This window comes from Hylaeus anthracinus, unplaced genomic scaffold (genome assembly GCF_026225885.1).
Source record: "Hylaeus anthracinus isolate JK02 unplaced genomic scaffold, UHH_iyHylAnth1.0_haploid 11985, whole genome shotgun sequence".
NCBI lineage: Eukaryota > Metazoa > Arthropoda > Insecta > Hymenoptera > Colletidae > Hylaeus > Hylaeus anthracinus.
Window position 1 is genome coordinate 2,083,370 of NW_026534333.1, and position 13,500 is coordinate 2,096,869.

Genomic DNA, 13,500 nt, shown 5'->3' on the forward strand with positions numbered 1-13,500 from the left:
ATATATATATATATATATATATATATATATATATATATATATATATATATTTTTTTTTGTTATATATATACGATACCATAGGACTTTACGTATTAATTACATAACCTATTAGTCCGTGTAATTTCAAGTTTTAATACAATTCTGCGAGGTCGTATCTTTTTTTCTTTTTTATACGATGCGATAGGATACCATCTATTAATTACGTTGTATAACCTACATAATAACCGTATATTAATCGTTATATAACCGACATCCGCATTTTCATATTTACGCATTCCGTCAGGATCGTTGCCCTTCGCTCTGTCCCGGCTGGATTCCATTATGGCGGCGACCGTTCGAATTCGCGGCACGTCTTCTTGAAATTTTCATGCCGCTAGGTCCGTAACGAGCACGAAAATCACAACAGTCGGCCTTGTTTCGCTTTAGGATCGAGCGTTTCTCGGGAAAACGACTGATACGAATTCAAGGTTTATGGCCTGAGTCGAAGTTACCGCGACGATAAAAGTCCGAATTTTAGAGTCGAGAACATGTTACCGCGTTTAGGAAGTTTATCTTCCGGGTCTAAATCAGATTAAAGGTAAGCGTCGACTGTTTGTAGAGGAAATTTTACGTGGTCGAAGTAACATGTGCTCGTTTCATTTCGCAAACCTCTGCAGCCGTACAATTGGAATATTTATCTTCGAAACAAAATGTAAGTTAAGAGTGGAATATAATAAAAAACTGACTGAATAAGTAGTGAATTAATTACAGGGCTTGAACAGTAACTAATTTAGATATAACCATGTCTCTTTGTATAACTTAAAGTCGTCGCAAACGGTTCGAGAAGAATATAAACTATCTCGTAGTGATCCATATCGAAGAAAATTCAATCTATCAAATTTCGACAAAGTACGCGGTTACGAACCCACGGAATTTTATTTATACGACTGTAATTCAATAGAGGGCCGTGGATTGAAATTTTGCGAGAATAACAGCGATTCAAATGAAAATGATTTGCGCAGAACGAGTAATACGGTATAATTGCATTTCGCGCGGAACTTAATAGAGTTACGGTGTTTTAATTATATCCCCCGCATCGTGTTTTCCTTCTCTGTGCGTATCGTTCTGCCACGCCCCTCGACGTGTCAATTTTCGGATAATTTGGTCGTTCGAGCATCTAACAAAAATTTAAATACTCGGTTAAAAATCGTGCACCAACCAGATAGTTATCGAAGTAAATTCGTCGTCGAACTTCCTTTTTCGTCGTTCGTGCTGGCAAAACGAGCTTCGTAGCTCGCTCAGCTAATTCAGAGTCACCCCGTGTACAGGTAAGAGAAAATTCGATACCATATTCAACGTTCGACCGTTTTAAATCAATTTTTATAACCGTTTCGCCCGCGACAGATCGGTTGCGCACGCTGGAAAGGATTCAGTCAATTTCGTTTCCAGGTTTCCGGAAATTTATACAACACCGGTCAGTTCCTGCTATTCAGAGCGAATCGGGACGCAAAGGTGCGAGTGAATATAACGGGTGGGCCGTTGGCATATCACTACCAGTTCGAGGAGATCCATATTCACTACGGGCTATACGACGCTCACGGTTCGGAGCATCGCATCAACAACTACGCTTTCCCCGCAGAGGTGAGTGATCTACCATAGTGAAACGTTTCAATCGCGAGAGTACCGTCTATCGTAGTAATTAACAACAGGACGATTTCGGGAAACGGTCGCTCTTAGTGCTTACGATAAAAGAAAAATTGTTGGCATACCATTGTTCATCTCTGAAAACCAGGAAAGAATACTTATTTAACCCTTTGCACTCGAGAGGCGATTCTCGATCACCTCTAGCTTCGACACGGAAAACCAACTAGTGATAACGTTTGTTTAGGTTCAACTTCTTTAGAACTCGAAGTGTTGATAGAATGATTGTCGGTGAGGCGAAGGTGACCTGATTCTCAAATCTGAAATTAGAGATCTCATTCGAGAAGTCAATCTAAGCTTAGCGTTCAGAGCAATAGAATGCTAATAAAAGTATCTCGAGTTGCTGGTAGATACCAGAAAAAAGGGCCTCGAGTGCAAAGGGTTAACGAACTTCGTAAGTAGAATTGGCGAGGAATGGTCAGACATGAACCAGTTCAGTCACCACTAGGTTTTCTTTAGGTTTAATTTCTTTGGAACTCAAAGTGCCAATAAAATGATTGTCGTTGAGGCGAAGGTGACCTGATTCTCAAATCTGAAATTAGAGATCTCATTCGAGAAGTCAATCTAAGCTTAGCGTTCAGGGCAATAGAATGCTAATAAAAGTATCTCGAGTTGCTGATAGATAACAGGAATAAGGCCTCTAGTGCAAAGGGTTGATATACGTCATAATAATCACGCGTGAATTACTTTTCAAGAACGTTATACAGAAAAATAAAACACGAGTAAAAGCTTGCGCAATGGTACGCGCGTTTCCATTCGAAATTTTGGGGGAATTTTTGGGCAGCTGTAGGCAAAATTTAATATCGTCCATTCACGGTCTAGCGGAATCTGATACGATTCACCTAGAGAAAAGTAAAAAAGAAAAAAGGACTGATTTCATTTCACTTAGAGAATGAAATAAATTTCTCTCCGCTGTAAACGGGCATTTTTCCCCATTCTACAGCCGCAACGAAATTGGAGCAGGAAGTAGAAAGAGAGAGAAAATAAAGAGAATTAGTCATTCATCTTTTAGAATGCTTTAAAGGTGCACTGCCCGATTCCCTGAATCTTTCATCGACCCAATATTGCTTCGCGTTGAACAACCGCGCTAGTAATACCGATCTTTAATTGTAAACAACCAAGCAGAAGTCACTGATTGCAAACGTTTCATTTATTCGTTTTGTAAACGTAACGTCCATTCATTTCTATTCAAATTTCCTTCCTGAATCATATAAATAGTTCATTCGACTCTTTCAAATGTAAACATTTTCGTCGAACCGTGGCACAGCAAATTTCTTTTAACAATACGTGAATTCGTATTCGTGCATATATTCGCCTTGGCGTGGTTTTAATAGAGAATGACGCGACAGGGAGAGAATGTCAATCTGAAACTCGGGAAAAGTCCCACGAGTGCCTGCTGTCATAACCGCAACTAGAGTGTCTGTAACTATTATGCTCGAGGACGGTCAGGAATACTGCAGTCCGGAATCCGAATGTCAGTTTTGTGGATGAAGTGATTCGTAATTAGGCTTGCTACGTAGATTCTAACTAGTTGTTATAATTAATCCACTTTATGGACAGAGGATATCGATTAGAAAGTCCGAGGTCCTTCGAATCGTTCACTTAATGTCCTGTTATTTAGTCTACAACCTACTTTGCACTGATAGTATAATGATCAAATATTTACATTGACTTAGTATAGGGTTTTTTGACGAAACATAAATGACGTACAATACATCCAATTTTAATTTTAAACGAAAGTAGACACGGTCACGATTAAACTTGTATCACGACATTCAAGTTTGCGCCACGATTATGCTCTGGCAGTCATATTTTGTTACCGATTAAACCTTTAATTTTGAATAGTTAACGGTGTTGGGTAGAGTCACTAAGAAATTCGTATACGAAAATACAATGCTTGAGATCAATGGTATCATATGAAACAATTGGACAAGGTAGAAAGCATTTTTCGACAATAAATTGTTACCGAATAATTTCGATGAATCTACCACGTGGAGAAGATTAGAATTCTGAAGCTAGAGTTAATCGGAATTAATCACGAGGTGGCTTCGCGACGAGACAAATTAAACATTCGTTAAACGCGTCGCGACGATGACCCAATTAACCGCGGCCCGTTCATCCTGTCAGCGAGTGAACCCTCTCTAGACACGACCCAATTCTCGTGGACGTCGACGTGCCGCGAAAGAATGTCGTGCGGCTCCATTTATCGTCGACGATTTCGATTTTAATTAGAGTCAAGTGCGGCAAGGTCGTTCCGCGTGGAATTTCCTTGGCCGTGGGGACTAGACATGCTTTCAGCTACACGCGTACCAGAGTTTTGCATGTCCCATTCGACAGTGCATTCATTTTTTATTTCCCAGCTGATACTATCGGAGCGGTAACATCACTGACGCGAAATATTTTATTCAAAATTTGCGAGAATACATTTAAGGGTGTCAGTTTCAGTTTTTCTTTTATTATTCACGCACGAGTATGTTTAGTTTTGTTTCATTTTTTTGTTTACTTCGTGTACGATGTCTTGGATATTTCACGAAGTATTACGTAATTCTTCGAAGCTGAAAGAAGTAATTTCTACCGTAATTATTCCGTAAATATAATATTTATTTGGACATTTTTCGGGATTATTGGTATAATTTTAAAATATGCCATTAAGTGTTCCCTTGAAATTTTAGAGAGCCTGTAATTCTTTTCTCTGAAGTGGAATCACTTTTTACGATTCCAGTTAATACATACGATTTCTAGTTAGCGTGTAAATGAATTATTCTGCATAATTTATTTCCATCATTTCTTTCATCGCATAATAAATCTTAATTAATTATATAGTCATCCTAGGTGATTGTCATTCGTTCCCATTTAAAAGGCAAATAAATAACTGCGAATGGTGAGTGGAAAAGCGTGGAAAATATCAACCGCGTGTATCGGTGAAAATACAAACGGCAGGAAGTATTCAAGACGAACGTAACGTACAGAATCGTGACTGAATCTCTGAGCACCCCGAGAAAACAAGTGCCGCGTTACAAATGTATTTCTTCATTCTTTTCCGGATAAGCGTTCTTTATGTTTCCGGCAGCTCCTTGCCTGTTGTTCGAGTGTGCTTAAGCAAAGCGTTATCGCTAACACATTCGAAGTATACTGCATAATTAATAGACGTGCACGGCTTACCCGATAACACGTTTCAATTTATGTACCTGAAGTTTTCCGCGAGGTTTAATCAATTCAACCGCGAAGATATTCCGTTGGAAACGTTCGTTATTACGAATTATTCATATTTGACACGAATACCTCGTTTCGATACCTCCGCCTCGCCGAATCAAAACACTGCCTCCTGATACACCAAGACGACTCGAAAAATAAACAAATAAAAAGGAAGAACCGTTGAAATAAAAATCCGTCTATCGTTAACTCGAACGCTGGCCGAAGTCCCACGAGGTCGAGCGCGAAAGGAACGATTCCCCCGCGACTTCTGAGCGTCGACGATTATTTTCGCGCGTCGCCTCGTTGCATCGACGGTGCAGGAATCGATTCGAGGTTAATCGAGCACATAATTCAGCCGCGACGCGCGGCCGTACGTACGTGTTCGCGCGGCCGAAATCCGCAGCCGCACGCGAGCAGGTGCGAGCGCGCGACGTACCGCAATCAGTGGCTCGCTCGCTCGCCGCCCCCGCAGCCGCATCAATTTTCGTCCGTGTTCCTTCTTTCGCGTTCGGCGGCTCCCCTTTTTCCGCCCTCTTTCTGCCGTTTCGCGATGTATCAGCCCACGACTCGCCTAGGCGCAACACCCAGCTGACGAATGAACTCGCGAACGCGCCCAACGCCGAATGATAAATTCCGAGTGCTCGTTGTCCGCGCCCGTTGCCAGTCTGTATATCACCCGGGATGCACGCCCCCGCGCGGTGGACCCTGGATACCGCGAGCTTTATTAATCGAAATTAGAAATAAATCAAGAAGGAACACGAGCTCGTTTCGGAGCGGATATTCTTGTAGGTTACTTTCGGACGAGCGAGAGAGGTGTGGCGACCAGGAAAGGATTCTCCGAAGGGAGTGAGAATTTTTATTTTTTAACCCTTTGCACTCGAGAGGTGACTCTCAGTCACTACTAGGTTTTCTTTAGGTTGAATTTCTTCGGAACTCGAAGTGTCGCTAAGATGATTGTCGTTGAGCCAACGGTGACCAAATCTCAAATTAAGGATCTCATTTTTAAAGTTAACGAAAGCTTAGCATTCGTGGCAATAGAATGCTAATAAAACTATCTCGAGTTGCTGGTAGATAGCAGAAAAAAGGGCCTCGAGTGTAAAGGGTTAAAGAACTCCGTAAGTAGAATTGGCGAGAAATGGTCAGACATGAACGAATTCAGTCACCATTAGGTTTCCTTTAGGTTCAATTTCTTTGGAACTCGAAATATCAATAACATGATTGTCGTTGAGGTAAGTGTGACCTGTTTCTCAAATCTCAAATTAGAGATCTCATTCGAGAAGTCAATATAATCTTAGCATTCGTAACAGTAGAATGCTAAGAAAGCATCTCGAGTTGCTGGTAGATAGCAGAAAAAAAGGCCTCGAGTGCAAAGGGTTAATTTGATTTTAATTCGTTTAAATTATTTTAATCGAGAAACTATTCGATTTGACATCGCGTAGGTATAAAGTCCCTTACGCGCTGCTGCACTCGTTGGTGTGACTCGTGCCTTCAATATTTTGCTTTAAATTTCGTGTCGCGAGTCTTGCACGTTGTTGTAGGACAACGGATTGATAACAAAGTATGCCTGGCAGCGTAGTCGTGACGAGGCTGTGATTTAATTTTCTAAATAAATTTTAATTTTCTTTGTGTACTTGCGTCTACCAGAATTAACATATCGCGAACGTTTCTCTCTCGTTTCTTTGCTCTTACCGTAAAGTATTCACGAAACAATAAATGTCCAGCGATCGACGATTCCGGATAAATTAAGGATCGCGTTTACGGTGGTATTCGACGCGGCGCTCGTTGGTATGGAAAGTGTGCGTTCGCGCCGTGTGTCGTAAAATATCTGATTTTAAATTATGAATATTTATAACGGCGTGAATCGAGTACAAAGAACGAACGTTTTCCATTCCAGTAGTGCGGATCCGCGTTGCTTGAATTCGGTAGTGCGAGTCGGTAATAATTCCCAGTAGCAGGAATCAATCACGAGTCACCAATGTGTTTCCCCGTTGATATGAATAAATATTACGTCATTAATCCACCAAATGTGCGGATCGGTATAGGGGCAGTGTTAATGTGCCCCGGTGGCACGAGTCAATAAATGTTGAATCATTAACGGTCGCGATAAGGTCGAGCCAATTCCGAACGGGTGATCATTAATAGGAATACACCCTGTAAGTATCACGGGAGCGTGTCACCGCATAATTGTCCAGGAGGTTATTACGTAGAAGCATTTTTATCGCGTTCTCCTTTCCCTCGGTTCTTTCTTGCGTGCAATACATCATCCACCCAATTTTATGCATGAAAGTGAATCAAATTATCCACCGACTGCTGCCGTACTCACTGTTGCCGAGAGAAGCTCGCCTCGAACGATTTTTATCGTTAATCTTACAACGATCTGTGTTGAGATCTACTAACGAAAAAGATTGAATCGTTTCCATGGATCGTTCGTTTAAAGGATTTTCTTTTGGCAAAAATGAGAAATGATTCTAACAAACAACGATCCAGGCGTTCGTTAATTCTTTGTGTTTGTGCAGAGTGTGTTACCTAATTGGAATAATACTAGTCTCGGCGCTGTTTAATTGAATAACAAACAAAATTAGATTTCAATTCATTTTGTTATTGAATATGTTGTAGTACGACGTTTACATGATAAGTGGATTAATGACGACTAGGATTATTTTCTTGCGTTTCATTTTCAAATGGCAGAGAGTCTCGTTAATTTTCGCGAAGCGACACTCCACGAGGAAGTAATTGATATTAATAATAATGGGGAATAACGTCGGCCAGCAATTATGATAGAAGGCTGCCATAATATTCTAGTAGTCTCGTGAACGATCGTCCCCCGATAGTTCAGCGTGCGTGCGCAGGAGAAGATTCAGGCACGTCCATTTAGCAACGGGGACAAGGGCAAAATAATTTCAGAAACAGTGGAAGCAATCTCTTTTGTTCCAACTATTTATTTAGCTACACGCACGTCGCTATAATTGGGCGCTTTCGACCTAATCGATACGACAAATTAGTCACGAGCTTCTTAACAGGCTGTTCTCCTTTGGAAACCAAAAATGAATTTGAAAATAACCTAAAATAACTTAAAGTGACTCTTTCATTGAATAACTGGCCGTACTTGAATGATGTATTTAATTTTAAATATATTCAATATATCACACACACTTCTTTTCAAATATATTTTGAATACATTCCATTTGCCAGAAACAGATTCGTACGCTCAGATCGTATACAATAAATGCATCAATTAAATTAGCCAAACTTGCATGTAAGTTCGCTTAAGCAAAGCCAGCACTTATCGATCAAGTAAACGCAATCAATTCCTGTCAATCGCTGACGTCTCCCAGTCACGAAATTCAAGCGGGAAATTTACTCAACTGTCAGTCTCCTCGTTGCTTCCTTTTCGCCCCCTAACTTTCTCCAACAGCCTTGTACGGTTCTCTACGGCCACAGAGTTTTCTCCGTTTTAACCACAAATCATCAAACTTTTACTAGCTTAGTTTACGAATATTCAAAAGTTTCTTCGTACAAGTCAATTTATGTTCGTGGCTACAGCTGTATATCCGATGGCGGCACGGGAACAAGGAGCAACAGGAGTATCCGATATTTTTCTTGTCCATTATTTCGTCAACGGAACGAGCTGGTACAAGAGTAGCCTAATACGAAACGACTGGTCGACCTACATCCGTACGTGAACAAATTCTGACGTTGCAAACTTACTCGGTTAACCCTTTACAGGTCACTGGCACTCGTTGTCACCACTAAGGAACGGGCGGGAATTTTCTAATCCACAAAAAGAAAGGAAAAAAAAATCCCCGTTGAGTTCTGTCCTATAAAAGGTTAAGCTTTTCATTGTCAGAATATTTAATCAAAAATAGAAGCTTGAAGATCAATTAATCTTAAATATTCAGTCTCGTGCTGACACGTTTACCGATTACACATCCACTGATTGCCGCATTTAGGCTCCTGGCCTCGAAGTTAAATATTCGTTAAGTTTCGCTACGATCTAGGAAAATACTAGAAACTACCGAAGCAAGCATCGTTGCTAAATTCTCAATGAACCAGAGTGCTACTATAAAAACATATTTAAAAGCCATTCGAGAACATTCGGGCAGCAACGCAGCTTCACGTTCGGCAAACTTGACGGAATACTTACGGTCGGGCCGACTAACCGGAATCAATAACCAGAATTAATCCGCGGCCGTGTATGGAAGGGAAGCCCGCACGAAAACAGCGAAGCGAATCCGTGCGGTATCCTTATCCAAGCCTCTCCTCAGGAAGCCAAGAGACGGATAGAGAGTGGAAGGCGATGGAAGAGGGCGACGGGTCACGAAGAGACGAAGGGTCCGTTTGAAAGCCCTATGCGGAGGACAAGAGGATTCCCGGAGCCACGGCACTCGAGCGAGTCTGAACCATTACCGGCATGTTTGAGCGACGAGCCGCTTTGATGCCGAAAGCCTACTCGAGAAGGAGCTGATGGAGTGGTTCGAGTGCTCCTCGAATGGCCCATCCTTGTCCCGGCACCTGAACCGGATGTCCACACAGGCCTGTCCGGGAGTAGTTCACAAATTTATGGGCCGCACTGCTAAATTGGCCTCGCCTCGCGCCTCGCATTATTGCCCATTAATTATTGATCATACCACGCTGGTTAGCCGATGTCTCGACGATGATGTTCGTTTCCTGGCCGATCCGTCGTCCAGGTCCGCAAATCACGTCTCCTCGATCGATTAGAGTACCATCATCGTTCTCGATCGTCCGCGTTTAGGTCCACTTTTTCAGTTTCGTACTTCGAGCAGGCTGCTTTTAGTCTCGGTAAACGTATCGCGGTTTAGTCTAGGCTCGCGTGATCCTCTTGAAAGGAATTCTCGATTGAATCCTGAGTAGCTCTTAGCAGATCAAGGTTATCAAAGGCTAGATCCCATTGTACTAGGTAGATCCCGGTGTCACAGCTCTGCTCTCTCCGCGTCTGCTTCGTCCCGTTGTTTGACGTATGTTCGCGTTGATTGTACGTTCGTGAAGGTTGACAGTTTAACCAACGAGCCACGGTGCGAATCATCTCAACATCAAGTTACAATATGGTTTCAAAATGAGTATATAAGTTGAGGAAAGGGGAAGACGTCTACTGCACGCAAGAGTGGTTGTAAATACGATGCATAATCCATGTGAAAAACGATGCGTAATTAACAATGTTAAGACAAAACGACCAAACAAGTTATAATATGAATTATAATGTGAATCATTCCAACATAATTCCAAACATGGGTAAGTCAACCAAGGAAAAAGAAATCTACCCCGCTAGAAAGTTACGCGATAGTCAGAAGATACAACACTATTACGATCAAACCAACTCGTCGATAAATCCGCGAATCCGAGGAGATCAAGTCCACCGACAAGTCGAAAACAACAGAGAAGCAACACCTGATTCGAGAGTTTTATCCTGTTACCTCCACTGATACGGCAGAGGTCGTCATCTAAATGACAGGCCTACATCGACCACCGTGGGACGATCTTTTTTCGCGGACCGCTCCATTATACGGTTTAATTGCACGCGATAGCGATCACGGCGTTACCTGTTTGCCCAGGAGCCAGGAGTTGATAATACCGTAAGCCCTTCGCATCCCACCAAATGCGAAGCATTACCTTTCCGCCGCTGGTATTACGCGCTGCGGTCCAACTCGATGATTGACCGTTACCTAACCATCGCGTTGTTACGCGTGGGAGTTATCGCGTGGGGTCGAGGGGAGCTATTTTAATCACGGTTGTCGAGGGAAAACCGCGTCGACGACCGAAATCGAAGAACAGATTGCGGGGAACGTATCAGACGCGAGGTTAGCGAGCAAGTTAGAGGCAGCAGAACGCCTTAACCAGGTTTATCGGGACGCAATGGGATCGGAGGACGAGAGCTTTGGGTCGTTCGACTCGCTAAGGACGGAAACCAGGTTAGGGCAGAAGTTATAATCCTGGAATTCTGTAATGGACAACGTTCAGCCGTTATACTTGCGGCGAAAATTTCTGTTAACGCATTCGCGATGTTATCCGTTATTGGTAGAATCGCGAAACCGATTTTACTAAACGGGATAACTGTATGTATTCTCGTAGCATTCGATACGACGTTGTGTTTAAGTTGTGCGTATTGCTGTGTTTTCGGAAACAGCGATTGGAATCGTCAGCAAAGTTTGCCAATGTTCAGCAAAAACGTTGTTGATAATAAAAGTAAGTAAAAGTAAAAGTAAGTCCAGAGAACCATCCGGTATATGTAGCGTTACGAACCCTGGTAATTTCTATTCAAGATTCAAGTTCTGAAGTTCCATACGAAATACTCGTGTTAAAAATTCTTTGCCGATGTTGATCATGGCAGCAGCAGGTCTAACCGTTATCAATTCGTAGTTACAACATTTAGTAGAATGCTTCGTAGATCCAACTTCAGAAGTTGAGAAGGGTGAAATTTCTATTCAAACTTGGAATCCAAAGTAAAATTGCAGAAATGATTATGTTTACGTTGTAACAGGTCTCGCAGCTACCACTTCGCCGAGGAGTCTTTAGCATTTAGTACAAATTTCACTTTAACGTTCCCATTTGCGAAAGTTCGGAGCAAAATTTCCGCTTAAATCGCAATTTCAAAATGTAATTGTAGAAGTGATTATATTAACGCGGCGAGGAGTCTCACAGTTATCGCCACGCGAAAGAATAACTATACTATTTAGTATATATTCGAGTTCGAAGATTCCCTTTCCAAAGTCTCGAGTGAAATTTCTATTCCGAAGTTGCGGACTGAAATTCATTTACGAAAGTACGCACTATTCGTTTACCCGCAAAAGTGATTACACGTAGCATTTATTAAAAATTACCAAAATTCACTTCCGAAGCTACAGACTGAAATTCGTTTACATAATCATCGACTTAGCGGCAGAATTGCAAAAGCGATCATGCTAACGTTGTAACAACTACTCGCAGCTAACACTTTGCAAAAGAATATTTGTCGGGCAGTATTTCTACTCGAAATTCTACCCGACACTGCCAACGTTATAGATATCGCATCCCTTCTCGTTTTGAAAAATATTAATAACAGCCGACGGATACGTACATTTATTAGGCGAACGTTCAACGAATATTTTTGCTAATCGCCAGCGGGCTCCTGCTACTTTCGCAATTATCGGATGTCCAAAGTGTGGACCTTGCGCACCAATGTTTCTTCTGAGACAGGGAAGCAGGTGTGCAATTCGTTGTCCCCTGAGCGGCAGTTAGATTTATCCGAACGACGCAAGAGTTATGGGAAAAGATAGGCGCCCTCTAAAAGCATGAAATTTTGTATTTCTATATTGCGCGCGTAGAAATAATCGCAAAAGTTTTCAGTTAAACGAAGGGGAATAGACTTTTCGCAAACTGTCGACAATTACATTTTTACCTTCGTTTGGGGTCGTTTTCAATAAAGGGCGATATTTTTTCGATATTATTTCCAAGAGATGCAAGAAAAAAGAAACCAGGAGATACGCGTGAAAAAATATTAATTTAAAAGTAAAGGGCACGCTTGGTGCCATATTTATATAAAATATTCATTTAATGTCGATACATATACAGCTTCGTGATAAATAATTGCATTTAATGTTATCGTCATAAATAATAATAATAATAAAAAAAAAAACCTGTAATAGAAATTGCTTCACGCCAATTTGAAGACACGTACTGAATAGATTTTAAATAAAATCCAGTAAAACGCTGGTGCGCTCAGAATCGAGTACTCCTTCCAAGTGATGAATGAAAACTCCGCGATGATAATTCTACCGCAACCTATCGCAATTTTTATTAACACTCACGCCCGTTGGTCACATATCGTTGTCGCTATCGTTTCGAGGTATATCCACTGCTTGGAATACAGAATTTGCTTTGTGCTGCTCTTGTTTACAGTCTCGTACGAACTGGGCTGTGCATGCGGTCGATGTCCACAGAGACGCGTGCCCTGTTTATCGGTTACACCGATTACCAGCTCTGTTTGCTTTAAATCGCAAATGGTCGGATCAAACTCTGCTCGTCGAGCAGAATTAAGAGATACGCCCGAGGATCACTGTTATCGTCGCTTCATTACTTGCCGAAATCCGCCATTTCACGGAGATTAGGGGGCGTTATTTTTATATTCGGGTAATCTTTCGCATGGGTTACACCACCGTGGTTTTTCCGCGAACTTCAATACAGTACTCGATGTATTTTTTTTTTAACGCGAAGCAACCACCGAAAATCGACAATTTTGCAACCCTGTATTCGTTCAAACAAATTCGACCGGGTATTCGTGAGCGGCCGCAGGGTCGTCGCGTCGAATAAAATATCTTAATTGCGTTTCCTTGTTTCCATCGGCCAGTCTCCGAAGGTAGTCGATCACACGCCACTCGCGCACCGCAGATGCAACGGAAGAGGAAAATAAAAAAATTTGTATCCGCGGCGATGGGTGATCGATTCGATCGATGCATCGGACGTGTATTATACACGAATATCATCGAGCGTATTCGTGTCTCCGCAAACATTTAAAAGGTTTTCGCGATATTCAATGCATCTATTTTTTTTTTTTTTCTTTTTTTCTGTTCGCTCTCTGTATTTTCCGTTTTTGTCGTTTCGTTGGAAGGGAGCCCCCCGCCCCCCCCCTCT

At 41.9% G+C, this 13,500-nt stretch overlaps 1 protein-coding gene across 3 annotated transcripts in view; it reads left to right on the plus strand.

The window, feature by feature from the left end:
• The window catches only part of LOC128886703 (carbonic anhydrase-related protein 10), a 216,126-nt gene that overhangs the window by 159,429 nt on the left and 43,197 nt on the right, over positions 1-13,500 (plus strand). For all 3 annotated transcript variants that reach the window (XM_054141834.1, XM_054141833.1, XM_054141836.1), the window contains exon 4: positions 1,429-1,620. In XM_054141834.1, the coding sequence (XP_053997809.1) occupies positions 1,429-1,620 (192 nt within the window). The remainder of the gene's footprint in view (positions 1-1,428; positions 1,621-13,500) is intronic.